The sequence below is a fragment of the Lineus longissimus genome, chromosome 18 (genome assembly GCF_910592395.1).
Source record: "Lineus longissimus chromosome 18, tnLinLong1.2, whole genome shotgun sequence".
NCBI classification, from domain to species: Eukaryota; Metazoa; Nemertea; class Pilidiophora; order Heteronemertea; family Lineidae; genus Lineus; species Lineus longissimus.
This window is the reverse complement of record NC_088325.1, coordinates 12,660,576-12,674,811: the sequence shown is the minus strand read 5'-3', so window position 1 is coordinate 12,674,811 and position 14,236 is coordinate 12,660,576. Positions and strand designations below refer to the sequence as shown.

At 40.3% G+C, this 14,236-nt stretch overlaps 1 protein-coding gene across 18 annotated transcripts in view; it reads right to left on the bottom strand.

The window, feature by feature from the left end:
• Positions 1-14,236, bottom strand: part of LOC135502270 (rho guanine nucleotide exchange factor 11-like) — a 113,932-nt gene that overhangs the window by 40,320 nt on the left and 59,376 nt on the right. For 11 of the 18 annotated variants that reach the window (XM_064794961.1, XM_064794960.1, XM_064794962.1 and 8 more), the window contains 16 exons: positions 13,867-13,905; positions 12,553-12,633; positions 12,178-12,357; positions 10,393-10,446; positions 10,089-10,196; positions 9,633-9,833; positions 7,581-7,607; positions 5,571-5,747; positions 4,435-4,533; positions 2,365-2,502; positions 1,936-2,046; positions 1,504-1,602; positions 1,098-1,266; positions 886-991; positions 621-789; positions 283-303 (listed from right to left, as the gene is read on the bottom strand). In XM_064794961.1, the coding sequence (XP_064651031.1) occupies positions 283-303; positions 621-789; positions 886-991; positions 1,098-1,266; positions 1,504-1,602; positions 1,936-2,046; positions 2,365-2,502; positions 4,435-4,533; positions 5,571-5,747; positions 7,581-7,607; positions 9,633-9,833; positions 10,089-10,196; positions 10,393-10,446; positions 12,178-12,357; positions 12,553-12,633; positions 13,867-13,905 (1,779 nt within the window). The remainder of the gene's footprint in view (positions 1-282; positions 304-620; positions 790-885; positions 992-1,097; positions 1,267-1,503; positions 1,603-1,935; positions 2,047-2,364; positions 2,503-4,434; positions 4,534-5,570; positions 5,748-7,580; positions 7,608-9,632; positions 9,834-10,088; positions 10,197-10,392; positions 10,447-12,177; positions 12,358-12,552; positions 12,634-13,866; positions 13,906-14,236) is intronic. The other 7 variants (XM_064794955.1, XM_064794967.1, XM_064794966.1 and 4 more) reach the window with 5 other exon arrangements.

Genomic DNA, 14,236 nt, shown 5'->3' with positions numbered 1-14,236 from the left:
GGAATAGCAGGGATCAAGACCATTACCAAAGGACATAAACCTGTCAGTATTCACATCACCATTCCGAACACTTCCCATCTCCACTCCAGGTTAAAGCTGCATTAATGCCCAAGCAATCATTTTATCACTTGTCACAGGTCATTGCGATAAAAGTCGCTAACAACAAGAAGCGACAGTCCAGAACTCTGCATTGGGGTTTGTTGGGATATGCTCCAGCTTTCACCAAAACAATACGTTCAAAAGACTTGAAAAAAGGTGCAAAAACATCACGTCATTTTATACCTCTTTTCTTGTACTAAAACTCTAAAAATACGAAAGCCAAATATAGCCATGCATTAGGTGATGTCAGCCGAAACTATGGTTCAGTCATTTGGTCGAAATGTGTTCAGGGAACAGGACTTAACACTAAAGCAGAACCGTCACCGTGCATATCTTACATCATGAACCGACATCGCGGCAAAAACCCACCCAAAGGTAAGGTACAATGAACAAGGGACTTAAGATATTGAGCACGAAATTCCATCAAAAATCGGTTGTGTGTGCACATACGAGAGCCAAAAAAGGTACTCAGAAGCTCAATGCAGGACCTTAGAAGCATAGAACATTGCCATGATACACACCTTTCGACTTCCTTTAAATCTGAACATTTTCTTATCCTTTTCAATAAAACTAGAGCACCGTTCCAAAAATCGAGAGTTGGACGTCGTGCGTTGGACGCCAACTTGTTTGAGAAATGTCGTTATTGCTAATGCCATGGCCATGTTGCGATCTGTGTGATCTTCGTTGTCCCTGCAAGAGAATCGGATAGATTTAGATCGCATTAGAGCAAATCTTTTGAATTTTGCGGTAATATAAATTTCATTTCATCTATTCATTCATACTTACAGTAACCTCTCTAAATGAGGTGTCAGGTATTTATCCACTATTTTCAGCTCAGCTGCCCGGTCAAGGTCATCTTGAAGGTCATGGTCACCATACAGACTGCCAAGACCTGCAAAGACACAAAGAAAGTTTTAGAACAACCTCTCTAACCATTCTCTAGTTACAATCCGGATTATGTCAATAAAGGGCACTGGTGTTGAGAAATTAAATCTTACCTAAAGACCTTTTCAACCTGAAGTCTTGTAATAATTCATTGACTTGATTGTGAACCCGGATCCGTGCTGTCACGAACACTGCCTTCAGCTGGTCCTCCTTCTCATACTTGAACTGTAGGACATGGTCGATATTGGCAATGATGTCTTCATCAATGCTCACTTTTAGGGGCTGGAAGAATAGGAAAGACTTTCCTGATGTAACAGGTATATATGACATTGTTTGGCTCAGTTGGTCTCTGACGGAATTACTAGGGACTGTGGCCGAAGCGCTGAGGAATGGTGGTTGATCTACATGTGCCCGATTTCAAAAATTCTACCGAGTTTTACAGAGAGCTGAAGCATACCCCTTTCCATTTCTACTGTCAAATGAAGCCCTCTTGTGACAATTATCTTCTAAATAACTTACCGCTTTCTCGACCAAGAATGTCGAATGAATCTCATATGCCCACTTTCTCATTTCTTTGAGGTTTCCCTGGGTGTACGTCTCAGTCACAAGGTGGAAGAACTGAAGAGAACACATAGGAAAGTTTGTTTAATATAGTGTCACCCCTACTGAAAGGGTCAGCAAGATCTGGCTTATGGGAAACTCTTTACTTCCCAACTCCTGTCTCCAATGCTAGGCACCTGGCGAGAAGGCAGTTTGACCCTTGATTGGACTAGCTGGAGGCTAACTAACTGGCCGGATCGAAACAAACTCCCCACTGGCCTTGAACCTTCCACCTTCCAATCAAAAGGCGGACGCCTTAACCTCCTAAAGCACAGCTCGCCCAAATATTGTCTCGAGCTAATAAAGAGCCAAGATTGCTCGCCTGCTCTCGACTGGCTGCATTAGACTTACCATTGGAGACGGATCACTGTTCGATATAAGGTAATGTAAAAACACTGCCAGATGAGCTGGTTTATTCTTCAACGAGGCGAAATGGGCAAACGGACCATGGTCATCAAATATCTGAAAAGAGACAAAGAATCGGTGAAAAAGAGGAAAGATTTGGGCTGTCGGAGAGGCGCTGTGGAAACCTCTGTGGTCCGGGTTCCATTCCATGTCGGTCCCGGCACACCAACAGAGAGGGTGACTCTCTTTGACAGCGTAGGTGTCCTCTAGGATCTCCGGTTTCCTCCTACTTATATTAGAATCACCAAATGCTGTTCATAGAGCTAATAATCTACTAGTTGACGCTCAGCTCTCAACTCCTAATTTTGACAAGGTTTGATAATCGTTCCCACACTCAGGAGAGAAGTTTCAAAAGAAGTTCCGAAAGTCACTCACATGCTCATCCTCTGAACTGAAATCATCATCGTCTATGGTCATGATTTGTTGAGAGGGTTGTGATAATCGGGCAGCAGGCGATGTGGCTTCGTGGTCCGGCACGGGAGATATCTCGGCCACTGAAGGCTTTAAACTTGGCTGAAATTGGTTTATGACGAGTTATATGATGAACTTGCAACAATATAATACATCAAAAATGATATTAGGAGAACATTTTTGTGATAATACAGTGATCACATCTACAATACATCAACTCTAGAATTGTTAATTTACTTTTTCCAACAAATTTTTGGAATGGTCTTAAATTTGTTATTTTGTTGGAAAAGAATCCCATCCAATTTGTGAACATTCAGTCCGATTTTGACAAGCTCAAAATTCTCCCAGATTTTTTTGTTTTTTCAGTAAATGCTCAAACCTAACAAAGTCTTTGACTATTTTAAGAACCTGATTCAAACATCAGAACCTCAAACAGCCACTTAAATTTGTTGGAAAAAGAAACTTCTAACTTGTTTTAAAGGTTATAAACCAACAAACATGTAAATTGGGACATTGGGCAGATGGACAGACAGACAGAACAAAACCATTTCAGGAACCATAAAAGGTAACAATAGCTATTATAGAGTAAACAACCTATCAAAGCTGATACCATCTTGAGAAGTATGATGTAAGGTAAGCTGGTACAATTATAGGCCCAATGCAATCATAGCCTCAGTGTACATTGGTGTGTACAATAATAGCCCCGGTACAGAGCCTCAATGCGCACTGATGTGTACCATCAGCTCTTTTCAACACTGTGGGGGCTATATTTGTTCTTGGACTATAATAGTAGCACTTTACGTTAAACCTATCACTTTAAACCCCTCAGAATAACACCTGCCTCGGTTAAGTTGAAGTCAGAATGTTACTCCTTCGCGGACTTTAAATCACTGCCATGGTCGGTAGAAATTTAAAATTTCCAGATTTCGAATCTATGATTACGCATGCACATGATAAGTATACCTCGGTAACTTCTTAGTTACCTTGGTTCCTTGTCAATGCTCTTGCATAACTGGATCAAAATCTGGAAAGTTTGTTCCGACTTCTGCCGAAAGTGGTGTTGATTCAAAGTCCTTAAAAGAGCATACCCAGGCAATTGTTACAGTTTGGGATAGAACATGGAGAAGCTAAGGGCAGTAGGAATTACGGTTGATGAGAACTCTAGTATGACCAATCTTCAACAACATGCCTGGCCATATTGATAGTTGTAGTGCATCACATGTCCATGATTCAATTCCTGAGCACTATAACTACATTCTTACAAAATTGAATCATTTACATAAGGCATTACTTCTAAATCCAATTTAGCATGAACATTTGTACATGTTTTACAAATACTTTCGTCTAACTCAACATTTCTAGCAGTCTAATGACTGACATCACAAATATATCTTCGACTGAAGAACAGTCTACAGAGTCTACAAAGTTTGTTGATTACGACATGAATGCTGTGGTTGCCTATTATTGGGGAAAAAGCTCTGGGAGATGAAACAACTCAAGACAAAAGGTTGTAAATTCTTATTTGACTTATTATCAAATGCTTACAAAGCCGAGGGCAAGGATGTTATTTACTGTGTGGCTGTATGATGCTTTGCGGTTATCTGATAAGAGATGCCTCTTATATCATTATATGTATTGTCAAAGTGGAGAAATTATTTCAGTTACCAGTCTGTCTGCAACGATACAATATTGGCGGCTAAGTACTGGTCGTTATGACTGAGAACTTGCCAAGTACCAAAGACCGAAAGCATGCCACACCAACCACAGAATAGCATTAGAGTCAGTGCATGTCACCACAGCAACCACTAGCTGGCCATAGCAACCACAAAAGTCACCATAGCAACCAATTTACATATTCTAGTAACCATAGTAACAAAGAATTCATCTTAGCAACGGAGTAGTTGACATAGTAACACACAAATCTTGAATATTTTTCTGTACAAGGGTGAAAGCATTGGAAGCATTTAAGCCAAAAGAATGCAGTCCACTTGATGGACGCAGTTTGGTATGGAGGTGATATAATAGGCAAAAGACCTTTAAAGTTGGCTTCCGAACGATGATCTGCGCTCGCCTAAGTGTTATACAGTCGATGGTTGGAGCCAGTGTCGTAAATTCTACCGGAGTAAAGAACGGCTGTAATGGGAAAAAACATAAACTTGACTTCATCAAGGTCTGGCGAGAACTTGCAGGTCCGATCAGATGTTGGGTGGGTGTGTTCAAATGGTACAGTGTGTCTCAAAATGAAGTGTCAGAAAAATTAGAATAGAGGGTTTGATCGCTGTTATTTTAGTCCCACAGCTTTCAAATTGTTGACACAAACAACACCAGGCTTGCATTTACTTTTGACACACACTGTACTGTAGTAGGGAAATTTCATTTTGACACACACTGTATGTACATGTGACATCACCAGATATGAACACAAATTCTCAAGCTGATAGAGAAAGTTCACGGAACTACATAAAGCAGAGAAGAACTGATGTCAAGATGCTAAAAGTATATAACACCAACACCAAGCAAACGAACATGCATATCTGAGGGTAATTATCTGGTTGTCCATATTTCACAGGACCCAGCTTACCATATTTCTGAGGTAGATATACTATTTATTGGCCATATTTATAAGTTTAACAGTTGTTAAAAGAAGGTCACACTCAGAAGGGTTTGTCACTAAGATGTTTTGTTAAAATTTTTGCATCTGTGTTAATTTTTAGTAGTGATTTACACAAAATGTGGATATATAATATTAAAAGTACTTCAACAACGGAAACTCGTTAAATTATTCTGTGAACTGCCAAATAAAACGCCCATAAAAATGTTTGCGGTTTACACTACAAAGTGCTCCCTACACCATAATACACCCTAACAAGTCTAAGGTCAGTCAGTCGCACAACCACCAAAAGCTTTTTGTATCCAAAATACAAGATATCAAGCGTTACTTTTCCCAAGTGCATCACAATGCGACTCCTTACATCTGGGTTGAAAGCGACATGTCTTTTTCTTTCAGGGCAACTACTTTTTGAGTTCTCATATTGATGATTGGCTAACAAACAGATTTTTACTTCAAGCCATGATGTGACGCATTTAGCTACCGTGCATCCAAGGCCACCCAAGCACAGACACCACAATCGACCTTGACCTCAATTGACCTTGACCCCCGAACAACTCACCACTGTAGAAACTGTGACTGGTTCGTGTATCGTGGCCATCTCCTCGTGGACCTCTGACGGCTCCACGTAATCGAAACCCCGCTGAACGGGAATCGGTGAAGGTGCTGGACTGTGCTGCGGAGAATTCGAATCGGACAGACTCCCGCTGTCGTAGATACTCGTCGGGAGGGACGACGTCTGGAAGATAAGATGTCGATATCAAAAACAAGGTCACGCAAGATAAGAGGAATAGCCATAGCATAGGAACACACTCGTCACTGCCACCTATCTTCAAGGACAAACAAGATTGGAGGGTCTTGCTTCCATGGCACTTTTGGGATATAACACATTATCCGCTACTCACAAGGGAGAGAAAAGCTAGAACTTAGGGGGTTTCCAGCAGGACATACTTCAGGCAAAATGTATGCCAGGCAAGGGAAGAAGCATTTGAAACATCAAGCCAATGACCCCAGCCCTTTGTCAGGATGCATTTTGGTAAGGCTGTGATGAAATACACGAAAGACCTTTAAAGAGCCCTTCCGAATTGTGATCTGCGCTCGCTTTAGCGATACAGTGTCCCGATCTGGAATTGTGGGCAAATTGTGTGGCTGTAAAGGGAATAAAACAGAAAATACTTTTGAACACTATTTAAATCACTATCTCAGTGTTTGCCAAAGAGGAATTTAGCGAAATGGTTTGCATTGAAATATACCCAGCTTAACATAACAATCCTTTAAAAACAAGCTAGAGAATGGTTATTAAATTATTATCTGAAGATTCAAACTTCCTTCAACCCAGGGTTACTGCATAGAAATTGAAAAAAAATTAGTACATTTGGACAGAACCAAAACCTAGTTACAAATTTCCAGTCCCATATAACAGTAAAGATGTAGTTGTAGAAAGATATAGGCCCTATTATGAAGAAGACCCCATCTTCTAATTGTTAAAAGAAAACCACTACGAAACTAAATCTTTAGCAAAAAGCATAGGACTAGTACACTTGGCAAATGCAACCAAGTCTATGCATGTATACAAGATGTACACAAATGCACTCGGTAAATGCAACCAAGTTTATGTACGTATACGAGATGTACACAAACACACATTACAAATGCAACCAAGTCTATGCAAGTACACAAGATGTACACAAGATGTACACAAGCAATCTTGGCAAATGCAGCCAAGTCCATGCATGTATACAGGATGTACACAAACACACTTGACAAATGCAACCAAGTCTATGCAAGTACACAAGATGTACACAAACAATGTTTATATGAAATATACACAAACATAATACACTCCAGTCAGATATAGCAGTTGCAGATTCTTTGAGGAAAGATCATCTTCATAGCTTCAAGCCTCCAAGAAATAGTTTTTGGCATCAACAAAGTCATCAATGGCGGATTTGCACTAAAGTTTGGGTCGATTCCATTGGAATCAATACCAACTTGCGGATGATAGTGTCATTAATAATAAACTGAAGTCGAAACCCTGCATGACCTCGGCCAGCCATAACCGAGAGGAAACCAAAAAGCTTCAGTGCATACTACATGGCCATACGGTTTCAGCATTCATCACTAATTCATCTTTAATTGCATTCTAAAAGCTGTCAAGTCTTATCATGGCATGCTCATACAGCGATGCAATATGTACACTACTTTCGATATACTGACAGGTTCTCTCATGCTTTGATTTACCCCCACAAATCAGGCCTTCAGATATTCTGACAAATTCTTTCATGCCACAATGTCAACCACAAAGCAGGTCTTCAAACAGTAACATCATTGCTTCTGGCTGTTGACTATCACAGCTTCCCCACATGCTCCCAACGAACTGACTACATTTTGGATGTAGGCAAAACTGTCAGTGAAATTTCGATATTCCATTCAAATTGTCTCAATGGAAACTCGACGAGGCGACCGACTCATGTATGTACAACAGCTAAGGCTAATAGTTACAGGATTACGGCAGGCCAGAGTTCATTCAACTACTCTCTCGAGCCAAAAAAAAATCGTCAATATTTCCTACCTGGAACAAGCTACCCAAACTACGGCCCTATTGAAACAGAAATATGAATCGAATAAATACACATGCAAATTACAAATGAGTGATCAACAGGACTTTCCAACTACTATAAGCAGGGCGTGAAGATGTTTTGTGAAGGTAGGGGCACCAGAAATCCGCCAGGGGCCGACAGGCAGCAGCCTGTTGGCCAACAAAATCAACAACATTTTTCTTCAAAATTTTTTACTTTCTTGGTTTTTGACTCCTCAATCACATTTTAACCACCAAACTCAAAGTTATTTCTTTTTAGGGATAAATAAAGCATACAATCAATCCGAAAAAGTGACGCCGGGGTCTAATACGTTTTTCGCAGCATTATCTCTACATCAGAGACCATCAGCAACGACCTGCTCTGAGGAGAAATTGGAAAGCCCGGGATCAATATTTGGAAAGATTCTCCTGCAATCATTTCAGTGACCAACTCAAAAAACAGTGCTGCAAAACGTTGCTTTGTCGTTGTGATCGATTTCACACCAGAAAGATCCATGCACAAACGGACGGAAGGTTTCAAAGGAATGGAACACTCTTTCACACATGGTACGGTCCTCAAAACCTACAACTCTTCATCCCTTCAAATAACTTACGCCATGAATATGATAGCCAGGAAAATCAGTTTAGTTTTTTCCATTTTCTTTCAATTTTGAACAGGGTGTTCTGATACACTTTCCCAAGCAAAGAGTCAGCAATGAACCACATATATTTTTAAAAATACATTCCTACTTTTTTTTCTCTTCATTTTAGATACCAACATCTGGGAACACTTTGCTACACTGACAAGTCCTGATCACCTCACAAGGTTAACTGCCACATTACAAACATTTCATACACATGAACCCAGCAACCATGTTAGGACCTATGTTAGGGGAAAACATTGAAATCTTCATCGCCAATCTGAGTATATTGAAAAGGACCTCCGTTCAGAATCTCAAACACTCTCGAATTCGAACTCAAAGATACACAGGTGAAAATGCTAAACTCTGAGAAAGCATTGCTATGGATACCCCATTCTTCACAATGAATCTAAAACACATTCTCTGAATGTTGCTGAAAACCTTACATTCCATCAAACATAAACTTTGAGTACTGCAGATTCGCCAATCTCAAGAATTTCTAAGCTTAAATTCGCCTCAAGAAAACATTCTCAAATCTTTAAGATTACATAGCTCTATGAGCACTCACAAAAAAATCTCTTTTTTGAAGTTTGACATTTTTTTTGAAGTTTCCACATCAAAGTTCTTCATTGTGAAGTTTGGAATGACCGTCACAAAAAACCAGAACAAAACGTACACATCAGAGAAAAGATACAGTTCCTGCATTACTTGCTAATAAAACTTTAAGAAGGAAATAATGAAATTATCTATTCTTTTAAAAATCTTCTTAGAAAACACATGAGCACATTACAGACAGAGAGACCTTTTAAGTCATCCATTTTTGCTACTTTTTGTAATCATTTGTTAAAGGAAGTTTTTATCAGACCCACAGGAGACGAGGAGACAATATCACTTGACCGAAATTTACCTTTTTAAGCAAACGACGTCGCAATATATCTGACTGTAATAAAGACGATAATGTATTTGACACGTTAACCACCCCTGTGATAACCTCCCTTGCATCCTATATCAGTCAGTTACATACAATGAGTTATACTCAAAGTAACATGTTGTCCTTTCACCAGCTTTTATTCAGATATTTTCCACTTTTGTGACCTTTTTTAGAATGCGACTTGGATCTGGAGGCCAGGTCCACCTGAAATATCTGATAACAGTGTAATCTGATAACAGTTCCCCAACTTCTAAATCAGCTTTTTCTTTTCTTTTTCAACCCACGTTCCTGGTGTGTCCTAAAAATGCATTAATCTAACAATCAAATTGGTAAATCCTTAGTCGAGTGGCACTCTTAGATTTTACTTACATCTCCCTAACTTCCCCTTCCGCTCACATGGGCAGCGGAGAACACCAGTTCAGACCAGGATTTGACCCCACATGCCCAACACATCACTATAGGACCTATACTTACTCTAGATTTATCTAACACGGCCCTCCCGGCCGCTAAATGTGGACAAGAATCGGACCCCACCAACTTCTGGTGTTTGTTACTCGGCCCAACGTCTGACACGGAGCGAGGGATGGCAGCATCCCGTGAATTTAACGCCTCATCCGACATGTATATTGGCTCTGGCATTGAACCAGTTTTGGCGTGTTTGGGGCCATCACGTGACTGAAGATGTAAAATCAAACATTTAAATGAGGTACACTAAAGGATGAAAAGAGCAACTGATCATCGCCACGCAGCATATCATCAATGCATCCACCAACACAAAGATGATCGTTACACAGGGGATGCAGTCGGGATTGAAATTGTAATTTCACGATTATTTTGAATTTTTTTCATGATATGAACAATTCAATGATGTGGGGAAATGTATAGTGGACTGTGACTGGGAAGCCGATGAATAGTACTTGTAATCCTTACCCAAGAGGCTGGTGTGCCGGCCTCTGACCCAGAGGTGGTATCGACACCTTCGTCCATACTTCCCAAGTGTGTGTATAAGTGACCGTCTGTTGGCGACTGGCCAGAACCCTGAAGAAGAAGGAAATACGCTTGAATGGAATAATTGCACCGAAGATGAAATGAACGAGGCTTTAAACCAATCACTAAAACTTGTTACAAGAAACACAGTTGTTTAGTTAAAGTGTTTAGTAAGAAGATTCTGTTATATGACAACGTTTGTTTAGTTCATGTTATTTCTTTATTGGGTGTCCCAAAATGGTTATACCTGTTTTGTAAACGGCATCTGAGCTGTTTCTTCAGTGGGTGTTGTGGAGGACACCTAGTTGGGAAGGAGGAAATTAAAATGTTAGTTGGTTAATTTGAGAAGGAAACAAAGAAGGAGACAGGATGTAGTTAGTGAATCAAACAAGAGGCCCAAGGGCCAGACGTTCAGCACAATATCGAACCAGTATAATGGACAAGATGCTGGCAAAACAACGAGTGGAACGTGACCAGATGCAATGTCATTTGGACAAGGAACTCAGAAGACCGAACCTTAACTTATTATTTCGTAAATGGCAACCAGCAATTTTCACAGCACTCTGTCAATGGAGACCGAAAAGGAACTCTCGTGCTTCAAAATGTGAACTAGTCTTCAACCACCAGTCTAGAACTACAACTAACGTGTGTCTTCCAAAACATGCACTACAAATGGAGGAGATCTTCATGCACACAGACAAAAATAGCTCGCAAGGTGGAGAGGTTCTTTACAAGCTAGAGGAAGATGTCATGCGGGTAACAGAAAACAACATCCTATCCTGCGACAGAGAAGATTTCCGCAACTTGATTTGAAAACGTGAGCAACAGCCTACACTATTGACAACATCTACTTTTATCCAACACTGGCAGGCATGGACCTCACAAAACTGAATTCTAGCCGAAATGAGAAACGTTTAGCAATTGGTGGCAACAATGTGTAAGCAGGCCAATCAAATCAGGCCTTTTCAGTACACTTATTGAAACTAGGTCATTCTTGAGAAGCGACACCAAGAGTTTCCCAATTCGGAACATTTTACTACAACAACAACAACAACAACAACAACAACAACGAGAGCATACTGCTACATTAACGACAAGCAGTACCTCTTTGCGATAAACGACATGGCGTTCGGCGTGCGTATGGGTGACACGCGTCACAGAAGCAACGGTCGAACTGAACGACTGACAAGACTGAGACGAAGTCACCTTGAAAACCAAATGAACTGAAGATGTAGTTACAGTTCATTAAATCAAAAGATAGTAGAAGCAGATGTGATTTGTTAAGCGGTGGGCAAACAAGTGATTTTTGTTGCATGTGATCATCATTGCATGTCGCGGCAAAAAAATGCTTGTTTGCGGGGTGCTTTAGAGGAGATAAGACTAAACAGAGTGTTACATGACAAGGCAGATCATGTGATCGACACGGTTTAAAACAGAAGTAGAAATAATGCTCGAAACTTCAGATAATGGATCAATTTTTTCACTTCCAACTCAACTGCAGCAACGTTAAAACATGTTCAGGGCATATTTTGAAGGCATGCAATATTTCATGGAATACTTGACATGACCATGAAAAGATATTTGTTGCGGCCATATTTTTGCGTTTGTGGGTCACCCCCTGAAATCACGCCATGTCGATCAGGAAGTGTTTTCTATCAACCGATTTTGAAGTTAACATTGTCATACAAATGATCATATTTTATTAGAAGGCTATAGAGATAAGCTTTTCAAACCATCTAATTCTTTGACATGTAGCTTCCCAAGTACTGTTGTTCCACTTAGAGGACTTTCCAATTACCTTCTTGTACAACGCTAAACCGTAACACCAACGAGTGTCAAATTAAAGAGTTTTTGTGTCAATTCAACTTCAAAATACAAGACTTAGACAAATGCACACAGATTTTCAAGCAAGCATGCTAGTGGAGCACCAGAAGCAAAATTGACAAAATCAACAACTCCAGAACTACCAACCCCATCTATGGCAACTCAACAATGATCACCAACACACTGACTGTACCGCCATCAAACCTACCTCTCTGGAATAACTAAATTGTGATTTCTCCAACCCTGATGGCGTTGATATCGTGTCTGTTGACGACGACCCTTGTAAATACTGTAACTGTTCTTCTAACTTCTTTAGCGTTTTAGCGCCGTCGTTTAGCTGCGATTGCGACTTCTCTGTTGGATTTTTTGTATGTTCTGTCTTTAAGTCCTGAAGAAAAGAATTCACACATGATACTGCAAGTCGTTAAATTTTCATGAGCATTGATTAATTTTTGGTCTTCGGCCTCTGGAAGCCCTTTACAAAATTCGAGTGCAAAGTAGAGTGTCTGCCTCCAATTAGGTAGGGTGGGATGCCCTGACAAATGGCCTCATGTAGAACATTGCACTAACTGCATCAACATACCTCATAATGCTCCTTTTCCTTATAGTACATCATCTCAATAGTCCGCAATTTTTGGCGATTAAATTCCTGGTCTTTTTCAGGCTGAAAATGGATGGAAATCATTATAAAATCCAGCAGACAACAATATATACCAGTCAGCTTTAAGGTGAAGCTGTTAAAAAACAGATAATTACCCACTTTGGAAACAAATAATCACATAGTGAAATTTCAGAACATCTTTGATCTTATTGGGACCGTTTCCATTTCTTGGTATTAAGTTCATTGTCCAGGATCCAGTAATTTTGAACACCCCCTCCTACTTTACAACATCCATGCAATGTCCACAATTCTAAAGAGCTGCCCTACCAGTCATGGCAGTCCTGCTTCCAGACCAACCCCAACCCTGATTGATCTTACAGCGATTCTGTCGCCATCAGATATTACAATTACGTACTTGATATTACGATTTACACATGATTGAATTTACGATTACGTGACTGATGTCATTATCCAACACAAGAGTTGTGAACAGATCAATGTAACCCCAAAGATGGTGATGGTGATGAAAATGCCGAAGACCAATCACTGATGGGTGGACAAACAGACAGACAGAGGACAGCATCCTTACATTCCCATTCTAATATTTGCCTGAAACAGGGCATGAATTTAACCACAGCCACGATGGCAGTCGGTGCCCTCAAAAATGGCCTTTATGCCCTCTCAAATCTTCCTTCATATTTTCCATTACGCAAGGCCAAAATGAAAAGCCTGATACAGGTTGCAAATTTTCTTGATCGTATTCCAGAATATATCCACCGAAATTAGTCCTGCACACATACCCGGTAATGCTATTAGAGTGGATTCTACAATACCATGAAAAGTTCCATCACCTGATTAATTAAGTTTGTTGGTGAATCAATGTTCAAATCAATGTGTTACAGGGAAAGGAAAGAATGATTTGTGTCAAATGAAAGCTGACATATGATGCTGAGATGTGGACTGAAAATGTTGGCGGTTGCTGTTTAAATCTGGATATTTTTGATGTCATGTGTGCGGTGTTGGTAGGGTGACCGTAGAATGGTTCATCTAGAGAGTAGATCAGGTATTGATTTTGGGTGACCTGGGCTGCTGCAGCTCTTGTTTCTGATGGATATCGTCTTTTTCAAAAGTAGAGGTGAATGTGTCACAGCGTGTCAAACAGCAGAAATGTTTCATGAAATGATTTGCATAAAACCAGGCCAGTGATTTCGTGATAGGTGTATTTTGACGCGTTAGGGGATAGGTTAAGTCTCGGTAAGGGGACTCCTTCTAAACACTAACTATGCAACAACGTACACTGCTGACGCCAAATTTGAAGTGAAGTCCGGTAAAACCCTGTGAAAAAAATTAGCGGAAAAAGCAAACGTTACTGGACAGACAACAAATAGATGGAAATTGTCATATTGGGCCGGGCAGTTTAAACGCGCAAACCCTTCTATCAGACCAAAGTGAGTGAACCACTGACGCAGGGTTGCAAGGCCACACATTCCAAAGGCAAGCAAAGATAGGTTGAGCACATCAGTATTTTCTTGCTTTCTGTTATCTTCCCCAAGTCTGCTGGTTGTCACGGTTTCCACAGATTTCCTCACAAATGTGTAGTTATCAGACGGCCTAATGATTATATGCCCCTCTACTGAGTAACGAACGAATTGCGGGAGTTTTTGCT